General features: G+C 37.8%; 1 protein-coding gene across 3 annotated transcripts; it reads left to right on the top strand.

The window, feature by feature from the left end:
- Positions 1-9,007: 9,007 nt before the first annotated feature.
- On the top strand, positions 9,008-15,367 carry LOC149045554 (uncharacterized). 3 transcript variants are annotated; one of them, XM_089208252.1, is made up of 6 exons: positions 9,008-9,125; positions 9,427-9,501; positions 10,238-10,338; positions 10,623-10,691; positions 10,914-11,433; positions 11,970-12,872. In XM_089208252.1, the coding sequence occupies exons 1-5, from the start codon at positions 9,120-9,122 to the stop codon at positions 11,251-11,253; spliced, it is 591 nt and encodes a 196-aa protein (XP_089064378.1). In that variant the 5' UTR covers positions 9,008-9,119; the 3' UTR covers positions 11,254-11,433; positions 11,970-12,872. The 3 variants fall into 3 exon arrangements, with proteins under 3 accessions (XP_089064378.1, XP_089064376.1, XP_089064377.1); XM_089208251.1 differs by lacking the exons at positions 9,008-9,125; positions 9,427-9,501; positions 10,238-10,338; positions 10,623-10,691 and adding exons at positions 12,971-13,963; positions 14,415-15,367 and having other exon boundaries at positions 11,251-11,433; positions 11,970-12,010; XM_089208250.1 differs by lacking the exons at positions 9,008-9,125; positions 9,427-9,501; positions 10,238-10,338; positions 10,623-10,691 and adding an exon at positions 14,415-15,367 and having other exon boundaries at positions 11,101-11,433; positions 11,970-13,963.
- The last annotated feature ends 334 nt before the right edge of the window (positions 15,368-15,701 follow it).

Consider the following 15,701-nt stretch of genomic DNA (forward strand, 5'->3'; position numbering starts at 1 on the left):
GACAAACGATTATACTGCATTCAGAAAGTGAATTCATCACCATGTCCAACCAAAGTCATTTTAAGCACATTATCAGTTTGAAAAAAAACTATAAGCTTCATCATAGTGCACTTACTTTGAGTTATGACAAGGAAACTACATTGTTGACAAATAACTTAATAAGAATAATTTTTTTAACATGACATCCTACTTCAAACAACTACAATCCACAAACATATTCAGGATAAAATGTTGCCTTATTTATCACAAATGTGTAAATTGTAACTTACCAATAGCAAATCCATAGCCAGAATGAACATCTGGTAGTCCAACTGATCTCTAAGGGCCAAGCGAAAAAATACAAATCAACATTTCAGAATAGAAAAGGAGATACTTAGCCTCTTTTGTTATTGTTGTTTGGTAATATTGTTTTGGTGTGTTATCAAAATTAAGGACTTTTCAACAAAAGAGAAGTGATTAAAACTTGCTCTGGCTGGGGGTATATTGTCATTCATAAAGTCTGATTGATGAGATGACAAGTTGTTTCAGAGATGACAAATTCATCTAGAGATGAATGATATTGTTTCTGAAAGTACTTTTTCAAGACTTCATTAGCGTGGAAAAAATATGTGCATTTTCCCTGAGAAGGATATTGGGATATAAGTATTCTATGTATACAATTTCAGAATTTCCTCAATGTATTAAGAAGGAAACAAAATTTTATCACAGAGAAAGTTCAGCAAACACACATTCTAAAATAATGGGATAACTGGATCTAACTGGATAACTGGATGCTCTATTTGGCACCACTTTAAGTGAAATCTTTGTGTAAAAATACTCTGGAAACACAAACTGTATAACAAGAAACTCTTCTGTCATCTCCACTTTATATTTTCTCTGCTTCCCAAAAGAACAGGGTCAGTTTGTTAAAAGCTGGATTTAGATAACTAATGGTCAGCATGAAATCTGATTTCATATCTGAAAGCTTTCAAATGAAATTCAGTCTACATGTACAATTCCTTTAGTCTGCAATTTGATGATTGGATGCCCTAAAAAAAACTATAGTAAATTATTTTAAAAAGGCTTCTAAGCCAAGGATTAAACATACCCTAATTAAAAATTTAACCCTGGGTTAGCACTTATCAGCCTTCGAACAACTGGGCCCAGGATTGAACAAGTTTCAATTAAACTGAGTTGTAATTTCAACAAGAAAAAGTTATGATCATTTTTACACCAACAATTCCAGGCAAAGCTGCAACATTTGCAATCTGCTTTACACCAGGAAGGAAACCACCAATACATGGAGAGCAATTTAATTTAATTGTATAAAAGGAATAAGACAAATTCAGCAAATACAACAGTATTATATTTCAAATGTTTAGAGTACTGTACCTTGAGTTCCAGCCCAGTGCTTCAGCTCATCAAACATTAGTTTTTCGAGCAGCTTGTTTATATATCTAAGATACCTTCAACCTTTAAAGAAAAAAAGAAAATAAAAGTTTGAACTTTAGAGTTGAATAGTTGCAATGTACACCTCAAGTCTTGTATCTGAAACAGTATGTAAAAATTTGTCCATGGTACTAATTAATCAGAATATCCTGATCCAGTACTTATGAGGACATTCTTGCATCAACAATTTCCAGCAAAACACCACAGTCTGCAACTAGGGGAAAAGGAGAGAGATTAGGGGGGATGGGGACAATAATGGATATAATCTGGGTTTGATGGAGGAAGTGAGGACAAAATTTATTTGTCCAGTTCAGTCAACCCAGTATTAAGCTGTCACCCACGGGAATATGGCGTCTAATACAGTGCGAGTGCTCAATACGGTGCCACCTAAGACATGTTTGACTGTAGTTCGTGAATTGACTGATTGAAACAGAAAAAAAAGAAAACAGTTCTGGCATGAGAGACGTGGAGGGGGGCAGGGGGCGGGGATTTGATCATAACGTGGGCAGAAAAGGTGGAGGGGGGGGGGGGGAGAACAAACTTTAGTTGTCCCAGAAACAATTTTCCTTGTGACAAAACTTATTTCAAAGAAGGAAATTACTTTGACGGATATGGCAGGTGTAAGGGGTTTTTTTTCGATTACCATAGCCTATTATCAACGTTCTCACGTATTACATCGTTAGACGTGTATTTTGACGCGCACGCTACTCAGCTAGAGTTAAGCTTCCGATCTGATGTTTGGCGCGCGTACACTCACCTTCATGTTTGGGACAAAGCCTTTCTTGATGAGAAACGAGTTTTCGTTTAAGCGCTCAATATAAATGCACTCCTCTTTCAATGTACGGTGTTCTTTCGCCATGTTAGTCTTTTCATTCACGTTTCACAAAGGTTTCAGCTAACTCGGCGAAGGGAGAAAAGCCATTTAGCAATAAATCAGCGAATGACTCCCGTTTGAATATGCGCGCAGTACAATTTCTTATCCAGTCCTTCTCTGGCGGGTAATCCATAATGGCGGACGACATGAGAGAGATTTTTTTTATTAATTCTCTATGGATAAACCAAAACGGTTGTTTGTTATTTAAAAGAACGTTTACATTCAGTTTCTCAATTGAATCTCTTTGCTCATTGCTCCATAATAGCAGAGAAGAATTCGAAAGGGAACAAGCGAAAATGGGAACTAATAGAATTGGACGATCCTTCGTTCTTTGCGGGCGAAACGGATGGATTTGTGTCCCTTGAAGTCATAGAAGATTATCATCCAGAAGAGCTAGCTGGAATTGGTGCAGGTGGACCAGCTCAGAAGAAGAAAATAAAAGAACGGCCGCTGCAGAAGGTGAATTGCTCAAAGTGCTTTAAAACATACCACATGGTTAAATTTAGAAGATACAAATGTTTGATTCACTTCAAGCACGTGGGGAAATTACCCTTGTATTTTACGAAAAATTGAGAAAAATTATCTTTTTAAATTTTTTGTTTATTTATTTTTTATCTTAACTAATTTTCAATTTTTAAATGTTGAGGGTTGTCCAATACATCCAAATTGGGTTGAGTCGTTCACAAATCGACCCACCAGAAGTTAATTAGTTGTTAAGTCATCTTGTGATACTGGAAATCTGAATAAACCGTGCCTCTTAAGATAGAAATGTCTTACTACAAGTCGATTTTCAAGACACTTTATAATAATCCTCAACCTGACTCAAATAGAATGACTTGTCTCCTGAGTCAGATTGGGTGTATTAGACATAAGAATCAAAACTAAGATAACTGCCAGTCATACCTTAAATGAGAAAAGAAACAAACAAGCAAAAAGAAAACAACAACAACAACAACAACACACACCACAAGAACTACATGGAAATACAGCAATTGATCGAAATCATTTTGAAAGCAGTTTGTCCTAAATTTTTTGAAGACAGCAGACTGCATTGTCCCAAGGGCTCATGCATTTTTTCAGTCTTTACCCATACATGCACAATTATGTATATCTAAGAATAGAAGCTTCTTTTTGGTTTTCTCTAGAAGTTTGGCTCACAGGGAAAAAAAGGCAACATAGTATTGTCTTTTGATTTAAATCTTCGGGATAAGCTGGAACACACAGTTACCACACCATCCACACAACTTGAAAAAGCACAAAGAATAACCAACAGACAAAGGGAAAAAAGAAGAGGAAAAAGAAAAACAAGGCCCAAAGTAAAGCCCAGTCAGAAGAGCAAAACAGAGTAGAAATGGTCACTGACAATAGACTGGTGGAAGATCCTCCAAGTAAGATTTAATTTTAGGAATTATGGATGGGAAATGCACAAAACAAAGTACAATTTTACTCCAATGATTGTCCTTGAATTTTATTATTAAGAAGAGAATCAAACACATTTTGTGTAGATAATATTATGTTGGCAAAGATATGATTTTCTATAAATAATGGTAATTGAACTAAGTGGAGTGCAATTTGGGCTGAAATCATATGCGTGATTTCAAAATCAAACAAGTGCACAGTGTGAGTTCGATTTGAAATCACAAGTATGATTTCAGACCAAAATTACATGACACGAGGTTCAATTACCACTTTATTACATCCATTTTGAAATCACCCAAATGCAGGACTTGGTAAGTTCAAATATTTTATTGATGCAGTACTGAGCCGGTCTGAAATTAAATTCATCCATTTTTTGGGGGGAAAAGTAAGAGTTTTGGAAACAAAAGTTGCAAAATTTGCCATGTGATTCTCTTTGTGTTTCATTTTCCTGCAATTTGATCGGTTACTTTAAACAAGCCTTGAATACTGATTGGTTCTTTTGTTTTTAGTGTAGCCACCTCATTTGCTGGAATAAAGATGCGATTTAAGGCAAAAAATGATGCGATTTGTGAATAAATCGCATCAATTAGAGCCAATCAGATTACAGGGACCACCAATGATTTCAAAATGGGTGTAATAAATAATGTAATTTTACTGATAAGTTTGTTATTACTGTATTGTTATTTATTAATAAAGTATTTATTAATTTAGATTATAAAACCTTTATAAACATATTTCATATCTATACAGGTACAAATAACCCTTTCTGTTCAACTGTAATAAAATGATATTTCCCACTAACACTATGAGTTTAAGATGCAATCATATTTTATAGCTAAACCATTTATTTGACTGAACTAAACTTTAGAGCCCATGGTAGATATGAGTTCTTGGGAAGTCCTTGGTGTTACCAAAGAAGTTCAGAGAGGACTCAGTGAACAAAGTTTTACTACACCAACCCCTATACAGACTTTCTCCCTTCCACCTGCAATATTCCACCACAGGGACATCATTGGTGCAGCAGAAACAGTGAGTTGAATCACAGCAGTTAGATTGGTGGAGGTCTCCTTTTTTTTATGTGTATTGTTTGTGTACTTGGTTTCACAACTATTTTGAGGAATCCTTTTTTTTTTTTGGAGAGGGAGAGAGAGAGAGGAAAAAATAATTTAAGCTCATTTAGCTCATTTATGTGTAAGAAGACTTTCCCACACATTATAGCAAACAGTTTCTGTTACTTTAGAGCTGGTCTTTGACCTGAATTAATGTCTAAGTATTAAGTGATTGTTGAATAATTATAAATATGACTTTTGTAAAAGCACTCTTGAGGAGAGCTGTTGAGCTGAAAGTATGTGTATGGTGTACCTCTTGAGAAAGAGAGAGAGGACTGACTGACTGACAGACTGACTGACTGATGGTTAAATTTTGCTCTCTTAAGAACTAATGTAATAGCTCTTCCTTCTTTATGTTGGCATTCTATATCTTCCTATAGTTGGTTGATGGAACATTATTTATACAAAAATGTGTATTACAATAAGATTGTCAAGATAAGTCCCTTCAGGTTGTAAGTTTCGTAGTTTTCATATCATTCATTGGATAATGCCTTGAAATTGTCTGTTGAAGTTATGATGAAATCACTTGGGAGAAGTTTAGCTTCCAGGAATGGCTGGTTTTTGAGGAGGTTATTATTTAAGGATATTAATTAAAAAATTTTATGTATTTATTAGGGTTCAGGTACAACACAAGCCTTTGGGATTCTAATTCTCACCCACATCCTTGGCCACAAGTCCAGTCAAGAAGCAGGTGAAGCTACAAAAAAATACTACCAAAAATAATGCTACAAAAGCCACAGAAACTGGTAATGGAACATCCAAGCTCAAGAAACCACTCCTGGCATTGATAATGACACCAACCAGAGAATTGGCTATACAAATAAAAAATCATCTGAAACAGGCTACAAAACACACATCTTTAGAGGTAACATCATGTACTTAAATTGACAATTTGGAAGTCATCTCCACAGTTAGATTCTGTTTTCCCTTTGTTAGAAACTCAATTATTACTTTATTTTTATTGGCCCAAGTCAATTTTGTCTCCTGAGCCTTCAATTTTCCTCTTTTCAGTGGAGCAGAATGCAAACCTATCTCTTGTTTGGAAAGCATTTTTTTATTTTTTTGGGGAAACATGAATTTGTAGCCACAATAGGCTTAAGCAATTTAAATAATGATGAGTTAGAGCTGAAAACATAGTTATTCCCTCAAACATAAACTCTATTGTTTTTTGGTACCATATTCTGGACTGAAATATTTATTTTATCTTCACCCCTTCACCAGCAAAGTATATAAAAACCCTTTTGTTCAGAGAATTACAATCCTAGCCCCTATGATGTACCATTTACCCCCTGCCCTCCCCTCCCTTGCCACCCCTTCTAGTCCTGTCTCAACTTTATCTTTTATTGGAGAAATACCCACCAAACAAAGTACCTCAAAATTATTTGAATCAGTGAACAATTCCTTTTTTTCAAGATTATTGCTGTGGTTTGAGGAATGGCACCTCACGAACAACAGAGGCTTTTAAACAAGTATCCTGAGGTAATAGTAGCCACCCCGGGAAGACTGTGGGATTTGATTTCCGAGGTAAGTACCTCATGTATCATAAGTTGTACTGATTCACTTTCTTTTAGAGATCTGAAACAGTCAACACACACTTATACATGTAGGTATGTTTCTCATGAGATCGGTTGTCCTGTGTAGTTTTCAGCATGAATTTGGATTTCCAATGTCGTGTAAGTTTTTCCTGTAAGCATTTTCTACTGCTCTGTAGACATCAATGCCAGGCGTTTTTTTTCTTTTTCATATACCCAACGGTGAAATTGGAGTGTAGCCTCTTTCTATTAAATAGATGATTCTAGAGATATCTGCTCGCGGCGTTTAATTTCAGGGTGAAGAGCATGTCTGCCGTTTGGAGCACTTGAGATATCTTGTGATTGACGAGGCAAACAGAATGGTGGAGCAAGGCCACTTTCAAGAATTATCTTCAATATTGGAGCTCATTCATAGAAAGAGGCAATGGACTTCAATTTCCATCGGAGCTTGAATTTCTCTCAGGCTTCTCTTTCTGAAATTAATGGTTTTCATGACTGTCAACTTGTAAACTGAAATTTTAACTTTAAATGTTTCCTTTTCGCAGTGATTATGATCAAGATGAGGGAACTGCAAAGCGAAGACATCTACAGAAGTTTATTTTCTCTGCAACTTTAACTCTTCCAAAGTCGTTTAAGAGGAAAGGAAAAGAAAAGAAGATCACAAGTGAAGAAGGCTTTGGTAAATCACGGCATATTTGACTCAGAGTAATAGAAGCTAAAGATAGTATCAACGTAATTTATCAGCTATTACTGAAGGAATGAAATGATTTAAATAATCCATCGTTTAAAACCCGAAAATTTGCTGCTTTATGAAGTGTGTCGAAGCTTGTATTGTGTTGTTTTGCTTTTGTCTTTGTTATCTAACATCTTAGTTAAACATGATTAAGTTGACCGGCTTGTGTTCTTCCGTTAACAGCAATACTCTTTGCATTTTACATTTTTAGTGTCACTGATGGACAAAGTTGGGCTGCAGAAGAACAGTTGTAAAATTATCGATGTCACCAACAAGAGAGGAACCGTAGAAACCCTCACAGAAGCAAAGATCTCATGTGTAATTGAAGAGAAGGTTTGTAATTGTTGAGCTGACAAGGAAGAGAAAAACTTCGAGATTCAGGATACAATTTTTACTACTTTTTATTGTTGGTTTGAGCCAAATGCATCTACATGTACACCGCACTGTCTAGGAACATGATCCACGGAGCCACAGAGGTGTACCAAGTGAAATCGAAGGAGAACTACGAAACATACAGTTGTTGTAAAAATCACCTCATTCAGATTTATTTGAATTTTCTTTCTAGGACCTATATCTCCACTATTTCCTTTCCCGGTACCCAGGCCGTACTTTGGTTTTCTCCAAAACTGTAGACTGCGTGAGGAGACTGGGCTCTTTGTGTAGGCTCCTGGACTTTAACCCGTGGGTTCTGCACGCCAGCATGCAACAAAGGCAACGATTAAAGAATTTAGACAGGCCGGGTGAAAACTGAGTGAGATGGAAAAAACAAAAATACAAAAAACAATGAAACAACCGAAACAAACAAAAACCAGAACAAAAAAAAACCAAACAGAAAACTCAACAAAACAAAGCAACTATTAGGAACCCAATTTTGTAGACAACGTGCTATTTTCCTGTTGCGTCTTTCACGTTCTTTACTGCGCAACTTGCTTTGCGCAAAACACTGGGCGACACGCGTGCTATGTGGCCTTGGATCAGAATCATCCTGATCTTATCACTATTTTTTTTTTATCAAAACAGTGAGTATAGTTTACGAACTATCCGACCAATGGAATTTCCTTTTTTGATAGACTATAACTGGATCGCCTTGACTGATTAAAACCCGCCCTTCTCCTCCCTCAGAGAATATTTAAAGCTAGATAGGACTCACACCAGCCAATGAAATTTTGGCTGATTCTTTTCTTGCCTGTTAAATTTAAGCAAAGTGCGAGTGGCTTACTTCTGGCTACAGATGTGGCCGCGAGAAGTTTGGACATACCAGCTATTGAGCATGTGATTCACTATCAAGTTCCGAAGGACCTTGATGTAAGTACATGTAAGTATGTGTGTACGGTTGGTTAGCTTGTGCAGTTGGTTAGCCTGTGCGGCAGGCGGGAACGGGAGCGATTGCTTTTTGGCGGCAGTGCTTTCATTCTCCGCGAAACTCTACCTTGACAAAAGGCTTCGGAAGTCACACTGCTTCAACCAACCATGCGTTGACCAAGGTGTGGGCTACAAGTCTCAACTGTAAGAGAAGCTCAACCAGAATGTGGATAGCAAAGTTCGAACGCCGTTGACGCCTGAATTCTTTATTTACCTCTAAATTTATTTAATTGCATATATTTAGTTATTTCTAAAACTTCATTTTCTAAATCTTTGTTTTGTTTCCGATTTGAGTTAATGTGTGAGGTTCACCTACCGAAATCAAAACATAATTCATTTCAGTTAATGAGTTTTGATTTAGGGAAAAAATTGACTCTGTTCAAATGCAGTTTATATGAGAGGAGTAGTTTGTTATTGTTTATCGTCCTCAGTTGTATCTCATTTAATAATGAACTGTTGTGTAATGTAACCACAATGTAAGTATTAACTTTAGCGCAACCATCTTATGTGATTCTGCGTTCCTAAATTCTTTCTCTGTTTTCGTTGACAGCTTTACATTCACCGCAGTGGACGGACAGCTAGAGCAAGCAGGGAGGGTCTGAGTGTCGTTCTTGTTGGCCCAGAAGAAATGGGATCATACAAGAAAATTATGAAGGCGCTTAATGGAGGTGAAGTGTCTTTATTATGTCCAACGTATCTCTTTAACAGTCAAACTCTAAAAGGTTATTTGCAAATCCCCCTCAGTTTAAGGTGCCATTCGTCTAAATTTCCTTTTTAGTTAGAAAAATTTACTCCTTAACATCAGTATGCATATTCTCCATGCATACTGTTCTCTATATATTTCTTAGGGTGTTGACATGGAGAATGACATGTTATTTAAGGGCAAATCCAGGGAAGGGCAATCTGTTGGGCTAAGGATGGCTTTTTCAGTCTGTTCATTAAAAAATGACAAGTAGTCTGCTTGTGTAGGTGGATAGTTCAGGCGATGAAGAACCCACTTCGAGATTCTGCTGCAAGTACAAAAAGGAGAACAAGCGTGTTCGGGTAAGTATTTTCGGGCTGCGTTTAAAATAACCTGTGCAAGTTGGCACGAACCTTTCAGTGAAATGGCACAAACCATATAGGAAATGTTATGAGCAATTTGCGACGTTATTCGTTGTGATGCAGAAGTAACCGCTGAGTCTCCTGTTCTTGGGGATTGTTTTAATGGTAAAATGTTCTTATCGTTGTCAAAATTTTACTTGACAGAACTTGAATTTTTTAAGTGGACTGTTAACGCGAAAACCAATGCTTGCTTGGCCAGATCTCGCGCTCCGATCACGATCGTGAAAATAAGAGCACGTGAGAAGGATCTATTTTCACGGGTGACAAAAATCAAATTTTTGTCAGGTAATTTGGAACTTTGAATCCTGAAAATTGAAGTTTGAATCTTTTGGCATTCGACGGCTTACAATGGGCCAATGTTACCCCATTTAAGCCTGTACTGCTATATTAGTCACGCGCTTCTGTTCATTTGTTAAAAATACACTTTTTAGTATCTGGAAGCAGAGGGTTTTGAAGTTAAATTAACTTGGAAAAATATTTGATTGGTAGAAAATCCCGGGAGTGTAATATAAAATGATTTGATTTATAAAACGCAACATGCACTGTGAAGAGGAGTCCTCAGTTCTCCCTTTAGGTTGATTCCCGTATAGAGAAGTAGGCCTCTTGCAAAAAATAAAATTGGTTGGGTCCTCTGCTAGTGCTTGTTTCCTGAATTTGACGTCATATTCTCTTCTAGCATGATGACAACTGTGACAAGACTACAGGCAAAATACCTCATGAGAAAACCGCTGTGGTTGAGAAAGTAAACTTGACGCTCATTGATTCGCCAGTCAAAAGGTAACACTGGTTGCCAATATTATTGGTGCCCTCCTTTACGTTTCCGTACAATATATTTTATTATCAAGAGAATGGGCTTTTTTCAGTGCTTGTATTAATCGAAACTCGACGGTCGTTTGCTCGAGCAAGTTTTCCGGTGGCCAATGCGACCTGAACTTTCAATTAACAAAAGTTACAATCAAGAATACTGCTCTCGACTTTCGACTGGAGTATTTAAATTATTTCATACAATTCAAACAATCATACCTAATAATAAATCAGTCTGATTTTTTTTTCTTATCAAGGGTGTGTGTGGATATTGAGACGGGCGACAGCGATGAGTGCCTTTTCAAACCAGTCTTTGCATCAGAAAAGTGAGTCACTCAAATATATATACCATAAAATTTCCGTAGTAACAGTGAAGTCATTGAACGCGTTTACGAACAATTAACTCTGAGGGGTATATTTTAATTGTCTGATTATTTCAAAGCGATGTCGGTGAGCGATCACCACACCTTGCACGAAACGTTAGAGAATTTTGCTCTCCCGCTGTGGCGTTTGAGAAGCCTATGAAATTCTTTTACTGTCTTCCATAGAAATGTGGCTGAAAAGGTAAATAAGAAAGTGCTGACACACCAGTTGAACGACTCCAGCGATAGCAGTGAAGACGAACAAGGAACTGATTACTTGAACGACGACCCAATGTTTCCCATCTACCGACAGGGATTGCTTACGGGTTTGGCTTTCAGGAAAGTGGTAGATATCCTCTTCCATCCGCCTCGAGAACTTATTGCACGTGCTGTTCCTTCCGCTGTCTCCGAAAATTCTGTCTTTGTGGTGGAAATATCTGCCCCACACATAAAGCCCTTTAAAAATGTTCTGGCGACGACCTTGGTGCATGGAATCCAACTGGAACGAAACAGCGATGTATTATAGTATTATATACTATATAGTATATAGTATGATACTACCGTGCTTCCAACAAGAGGAATCCTGTTCGTAAGGCTTCCCAATCAGAATATGATGATCATGAGGCACAGGTCTATAAATGTACGAGAAGCTTCTACAGGAATGAATCCTCCCCCGATTTGCAAAGGATTTTCATTTATCTGACAGGTAAGACTATTTTAACAAATAAATAACAGTGAGGTCCTTATAGAAAAATCTCAAACTTTGAGTGGAGGCCTAGCGGTATTAACCTAGCGATAGCGAGGTCATTACGACAATGCCTCAGTTTGAGAGGTTCCTGCTACAATGAATAAACAGTTGAGGTTAGTAAGACATTTGTAACATGGATCATGAAAAAAGCTTCCGAAGAAAGAGAAAGTCAATTCAAACCAAAGGTCAAACTGCTCAAGTGAAATAAGTAAACTATGGCGTGCTCCGAAAACTGGTGTGTGGCCAAAAATAGGAAACAAAATTATTGACAAAAACAAAAAAAAACAAAATTTTTCCATATTCGAGTGAAAAACGTCCATCTTCAAAACCTCACCGTACAAAAATTTACGTCCTCATTAGTCATAATGTAACAAATCTGACCAGCAAAAGGGGGTTTTAATCAATACAGCATATCACACCAGTGCACAACATCTGGTTACCAAGTGCATTCAAATATCAAAACCTTTATTAATTTTCATCTTCTCCTTTTTCAGATTCCAACGGAACGATTCACGATTTTGCTCTTCTGCAATATGTTTTTGATGATAATGAACACGAAGTTAAAGTTAAACCACATGGAAATTCTAAAAGTCTTTCCAAAGAATATTACCGCATTTCGCATACTACCATGGAGCGGTTAAAAGAGCCCGCGAAATCTGACCCTCCCAAGACGGTGTTTTTCAAGAGTATCGAAGAAAAGGGAACAATTTAAAACTTTATAAACGCAGCTAGCCATGCCAGAAATGTACAACAGATAAAGAACATTAAAAAAACCATGGAAGAGCAACCTGAGGATTCTACACTCGAGCTGATAGACATGCGAAGCAAGGAAACAGAGACAAAGAGAACGCCTTCGTCCGTAAAGTAGAGACCTCGTCAGATCCTTGTGTTGTCCTAACCACTGACCAGCAACTTAATAACGTGGAAAGATTTTGCACAAATCCTAGCCAGTTCAGTATTTTAGGAGTCGATCCCATTTTCAATTTTTGGAGACTATTATGTGACTCTTACTACATACAGGCATCTCCTTCTCCGAACCAAAGAAGACAAGAATCCAGTCCGGATTGGACCAACCCTAGTTCACCACAGAAAAGAACCATCCAGATATTACGAGCTCTCGTCTACCATGAGAAAGCTAAATGCAAAAACCCAAAATGTTCTAGTATATGGTACTGACGGAGAAAAGGCATTGGGTGAGGGTTTCGGTAGACCTCTCCCTTATGCCCAGCATTTACTCTGTGACCTGCATATGAAAGAAAACATAGTGTCAAAAATGAACGAACTTGGAATACGGGGCAAACCATCAGAAGTCATTCTAAGTGACATCTTCGGAGGAGATATTGGTTGTAAGAGGGTTCCTGGTCTTATAGACTCGGAAAGCCACGCCCAGTTCGTGATCAATCTGGAAAAAAATGAAGGTGGAGTGGCTTTCCTTACACCCACTCTCAGAGCGCTTTGTTACTTAATTTTGTAAGTACAAAGCGGAAATTATAAGGCAAACGATGACAGCTGAATTGAGATCCATGGCTGGTCTAGGCTGGCCACCAGGTGTATACGATCAGAACGGAAATGAATATATGAACTCGGTTCTACAAAGAGAGAAACAACTTACAAGGAAAAGGAAGCTTTCTATTCCCGAATTTGCCAGGTTGCTGCAGACGATGGTGAAAAGACAGAGAACAGAAGAGGATTTAGCATTTATTGGCTCGGAGAGCTAAAAATGGACAAAAATTACGAGGAAGAGGGAATGAAGGAGTCTGTCTTTTACAGGAAGACGAGAGCACAACAAGAAGCGGCGCTCAAAAAATTTCACAATCTCCCAGTAAAGACAGTTGACATAATTCCTATCGACCTGGAAAACACAAATGAAGCGGACACAATTTCACCATTGAGTTTGCCTCTAGAAGATTTTGGCATTATCCGGGTTCCCTTCAGTATTCTAGCACGTATGTACCATCGTGCATCGTTGATTTTGGCGCGCAAAGAAGAAAATATCCATCCCGATCCTGGAAGAGGGGACAATTTGCCACGTTATGTGGCAAACGAGGCAATTGATGCTCCATCGTATGCAGTTTGCAAGAAACGTACCGTGCGACGTGGAACATATTATGTGTGCAGCGGCACTTGTATCGATTTTAAAGCGTATGACATTTGTGCTCATACCTTAGCTGTGGCTGAAATGGGTCGTTCATTGACTGAGTTCGTTCATTGTTACAAGACAACGAACCAAAGACCTCCTAACGTGGATGCCTTGATTCACATGGACCTCCCTCCTGGACGTGGGTCAAAAAAGACCAAGGCAACACAAAGAAGGACAGGTGCTACAAATAAAAAAAGAAAGGAAGTTGTGGAGAGTTACACTAACACCTCTCCAACTGACCAATCAGCATCGAATCCGGCGTCGACTTTAGTAAGATCCTCAGGAAACAGAGGCACAGAGAAGGAAGCAGAGAAGACAACAACACAAAAAGACACAGAAGAGCCTCAGGTATGTATATATTGTAAGGATCATTCACAGTTAATACAAGGTGTAATGCGTGATTCTGTTATCTCGGGTTTTAGATCGGTGAAAGGTTTCAAATTTTTTTGTGTGATTATGCTGCCAACCGTTTGATTTTTTATATCGTCTATGATCATGGTAAAGTCCCGCTATATGTTAGCTCTGTGCAAGTCGTTCTATTTCACTAACTGGTGAGCTAATTGGGTTGAACGAAATAAAAACTCTATCAAATAAAGCTTGTCGTGATAATGCGCGGCAAGTCGAAAAAAACAGTTCTCCTAATCACAGAACCTTTCATTCGTAGAAATGGCCTGCAGGACATAAGGTTTATAAGGATTTAGCATCTGGCGAGACCGTCGGTTCGTTGCATAATTCCCACGCAGCCACCGACTAATCTTGGCTGTTAACTAAAATGCCATTAATTTTATTCTATCTGCAGATTAATAGCCCCAACACATCAACGCCGGCAGTTCAAGAAGGTAGTTTCCAGTTGAGCCTTCTTAAAAGATGCAGCCCTCTGGTGAGAAGGTGTTACGGGTGTAAGGGTGTCTTGAAACTAAGGCGTGGTGAAGACTTTTTTATTCCCAACCCACCAGAAGACCTCGTCATAATATCAAGCGCTAGACGGGCCTACTGGCAGAATGGAGAGCAAAAGACTGGACGATTAGGAAACGTATACTTTCACTGTAAGGTTGAGTGCGTCCAAAAACTGCAGCCCCAATTTATTCCCTTCTTGGTGATCATTTCGGCGGCAGTTAAGCGTGAATTACTCGAAGTTCATCGAAATCATATACAGAAAGAGCTAGGTCTCTAGAGTACATATGGGGGAAAAAAATGCCAAATTCAGGAAATGATAAATTCTCACCATTTATTAATATGTGACGGTCACTGTTTTGTTTGATGACATACAATCACAACAAAAGGTGCTATAACATGTGTAGACAGAAAAGTTACCGTGGCCCATTTCCGCACAGCCCGCACACTTAAAACTTTATTTGTACAATTTGGTTTTTCCTATTAGTGCATAATATTTTGATTTGGCCTGCAGTTAGCAAACATTTATTGAACTCTGACTGTTTCAGAAATTGGAAAGTTTTCTCTCGAGTCTTTGCGAAATGTCGAAGTCGTTTTGTCATTGTCTCTGAGAGGGCTTACTGTAATATTTGCGAAACGGAACAAAATGAAAACGTGTTATTTGTGAGATTAATTTAATCGGATCGGTAATTTGCGAAAGGGAAATGATTCCTTTGTAAATTAGAGATATGTTATTTTCCCAAAAAGTTAATTCTGTAATTTGCACTTGTGTTAATTTAATGAATCAATGCAGGGGCCATATGAAAGAAAATGTGTGCCCTTAAGCTATTAAAGGCGAAAATGTTATTTGAAAAATTACCCAGTGCTGAAGTTGTGCTGTTTTGATCATCAATGTACGAATTGGAATGCGTGACATCAAACTCAAGTGTGTGTTCATTGTATCTGAAAAGAGAAAACTGTGTCTCTGAAAAGAGAAAAGATTGCTTTGTACGATTGTACCAACAGTGATTTTATGTAGTAAAGGTATAAACCTTAAAATTGCAAGAGCGCTCGTGAATTCTATGTGCTGCTAAGTTAAGTGCTAAGGAACGGAAATTTCGTGATCTTGTCTGATAAGATGAATGACAAAAGGAAGATAGATAAATTTGATAATTACATACTGTATACCCAAAGGCAGACTGTTGCTACTAGT

This window comes from Pocillopora damicornis, chromosome 5, assembly GCF_964200805.1.
Source record: "Pocillopora damicornis chromosome 5, jaPocDami1.2, whole genome shotgun sequence".
NCBI classification, from domain to species: Eukaryota; Metazoa; Cnidaria; class Anthozoa; order Scleractinia; family Pocilloporidae; genus Pocillopora; species Pocillopora damicornis.

Bases quoted from the DNA above. Each gene is read 5' to 3' on its own strand.
- LOC149045554 (XM_089208250.1), top strand. From the start codon at position 13,196: ATGGACAAAAATTACGAGGAAGAGGGAATGAAGGAGTCTGTCTTTTAC. The intron at 13,964-14,414 runs GTATGTATATAT...TTCTATCTGCAG, and splicing joins AAGACACAGAAGAGCCTCAG to ATTAATAGCCCCAACACATC.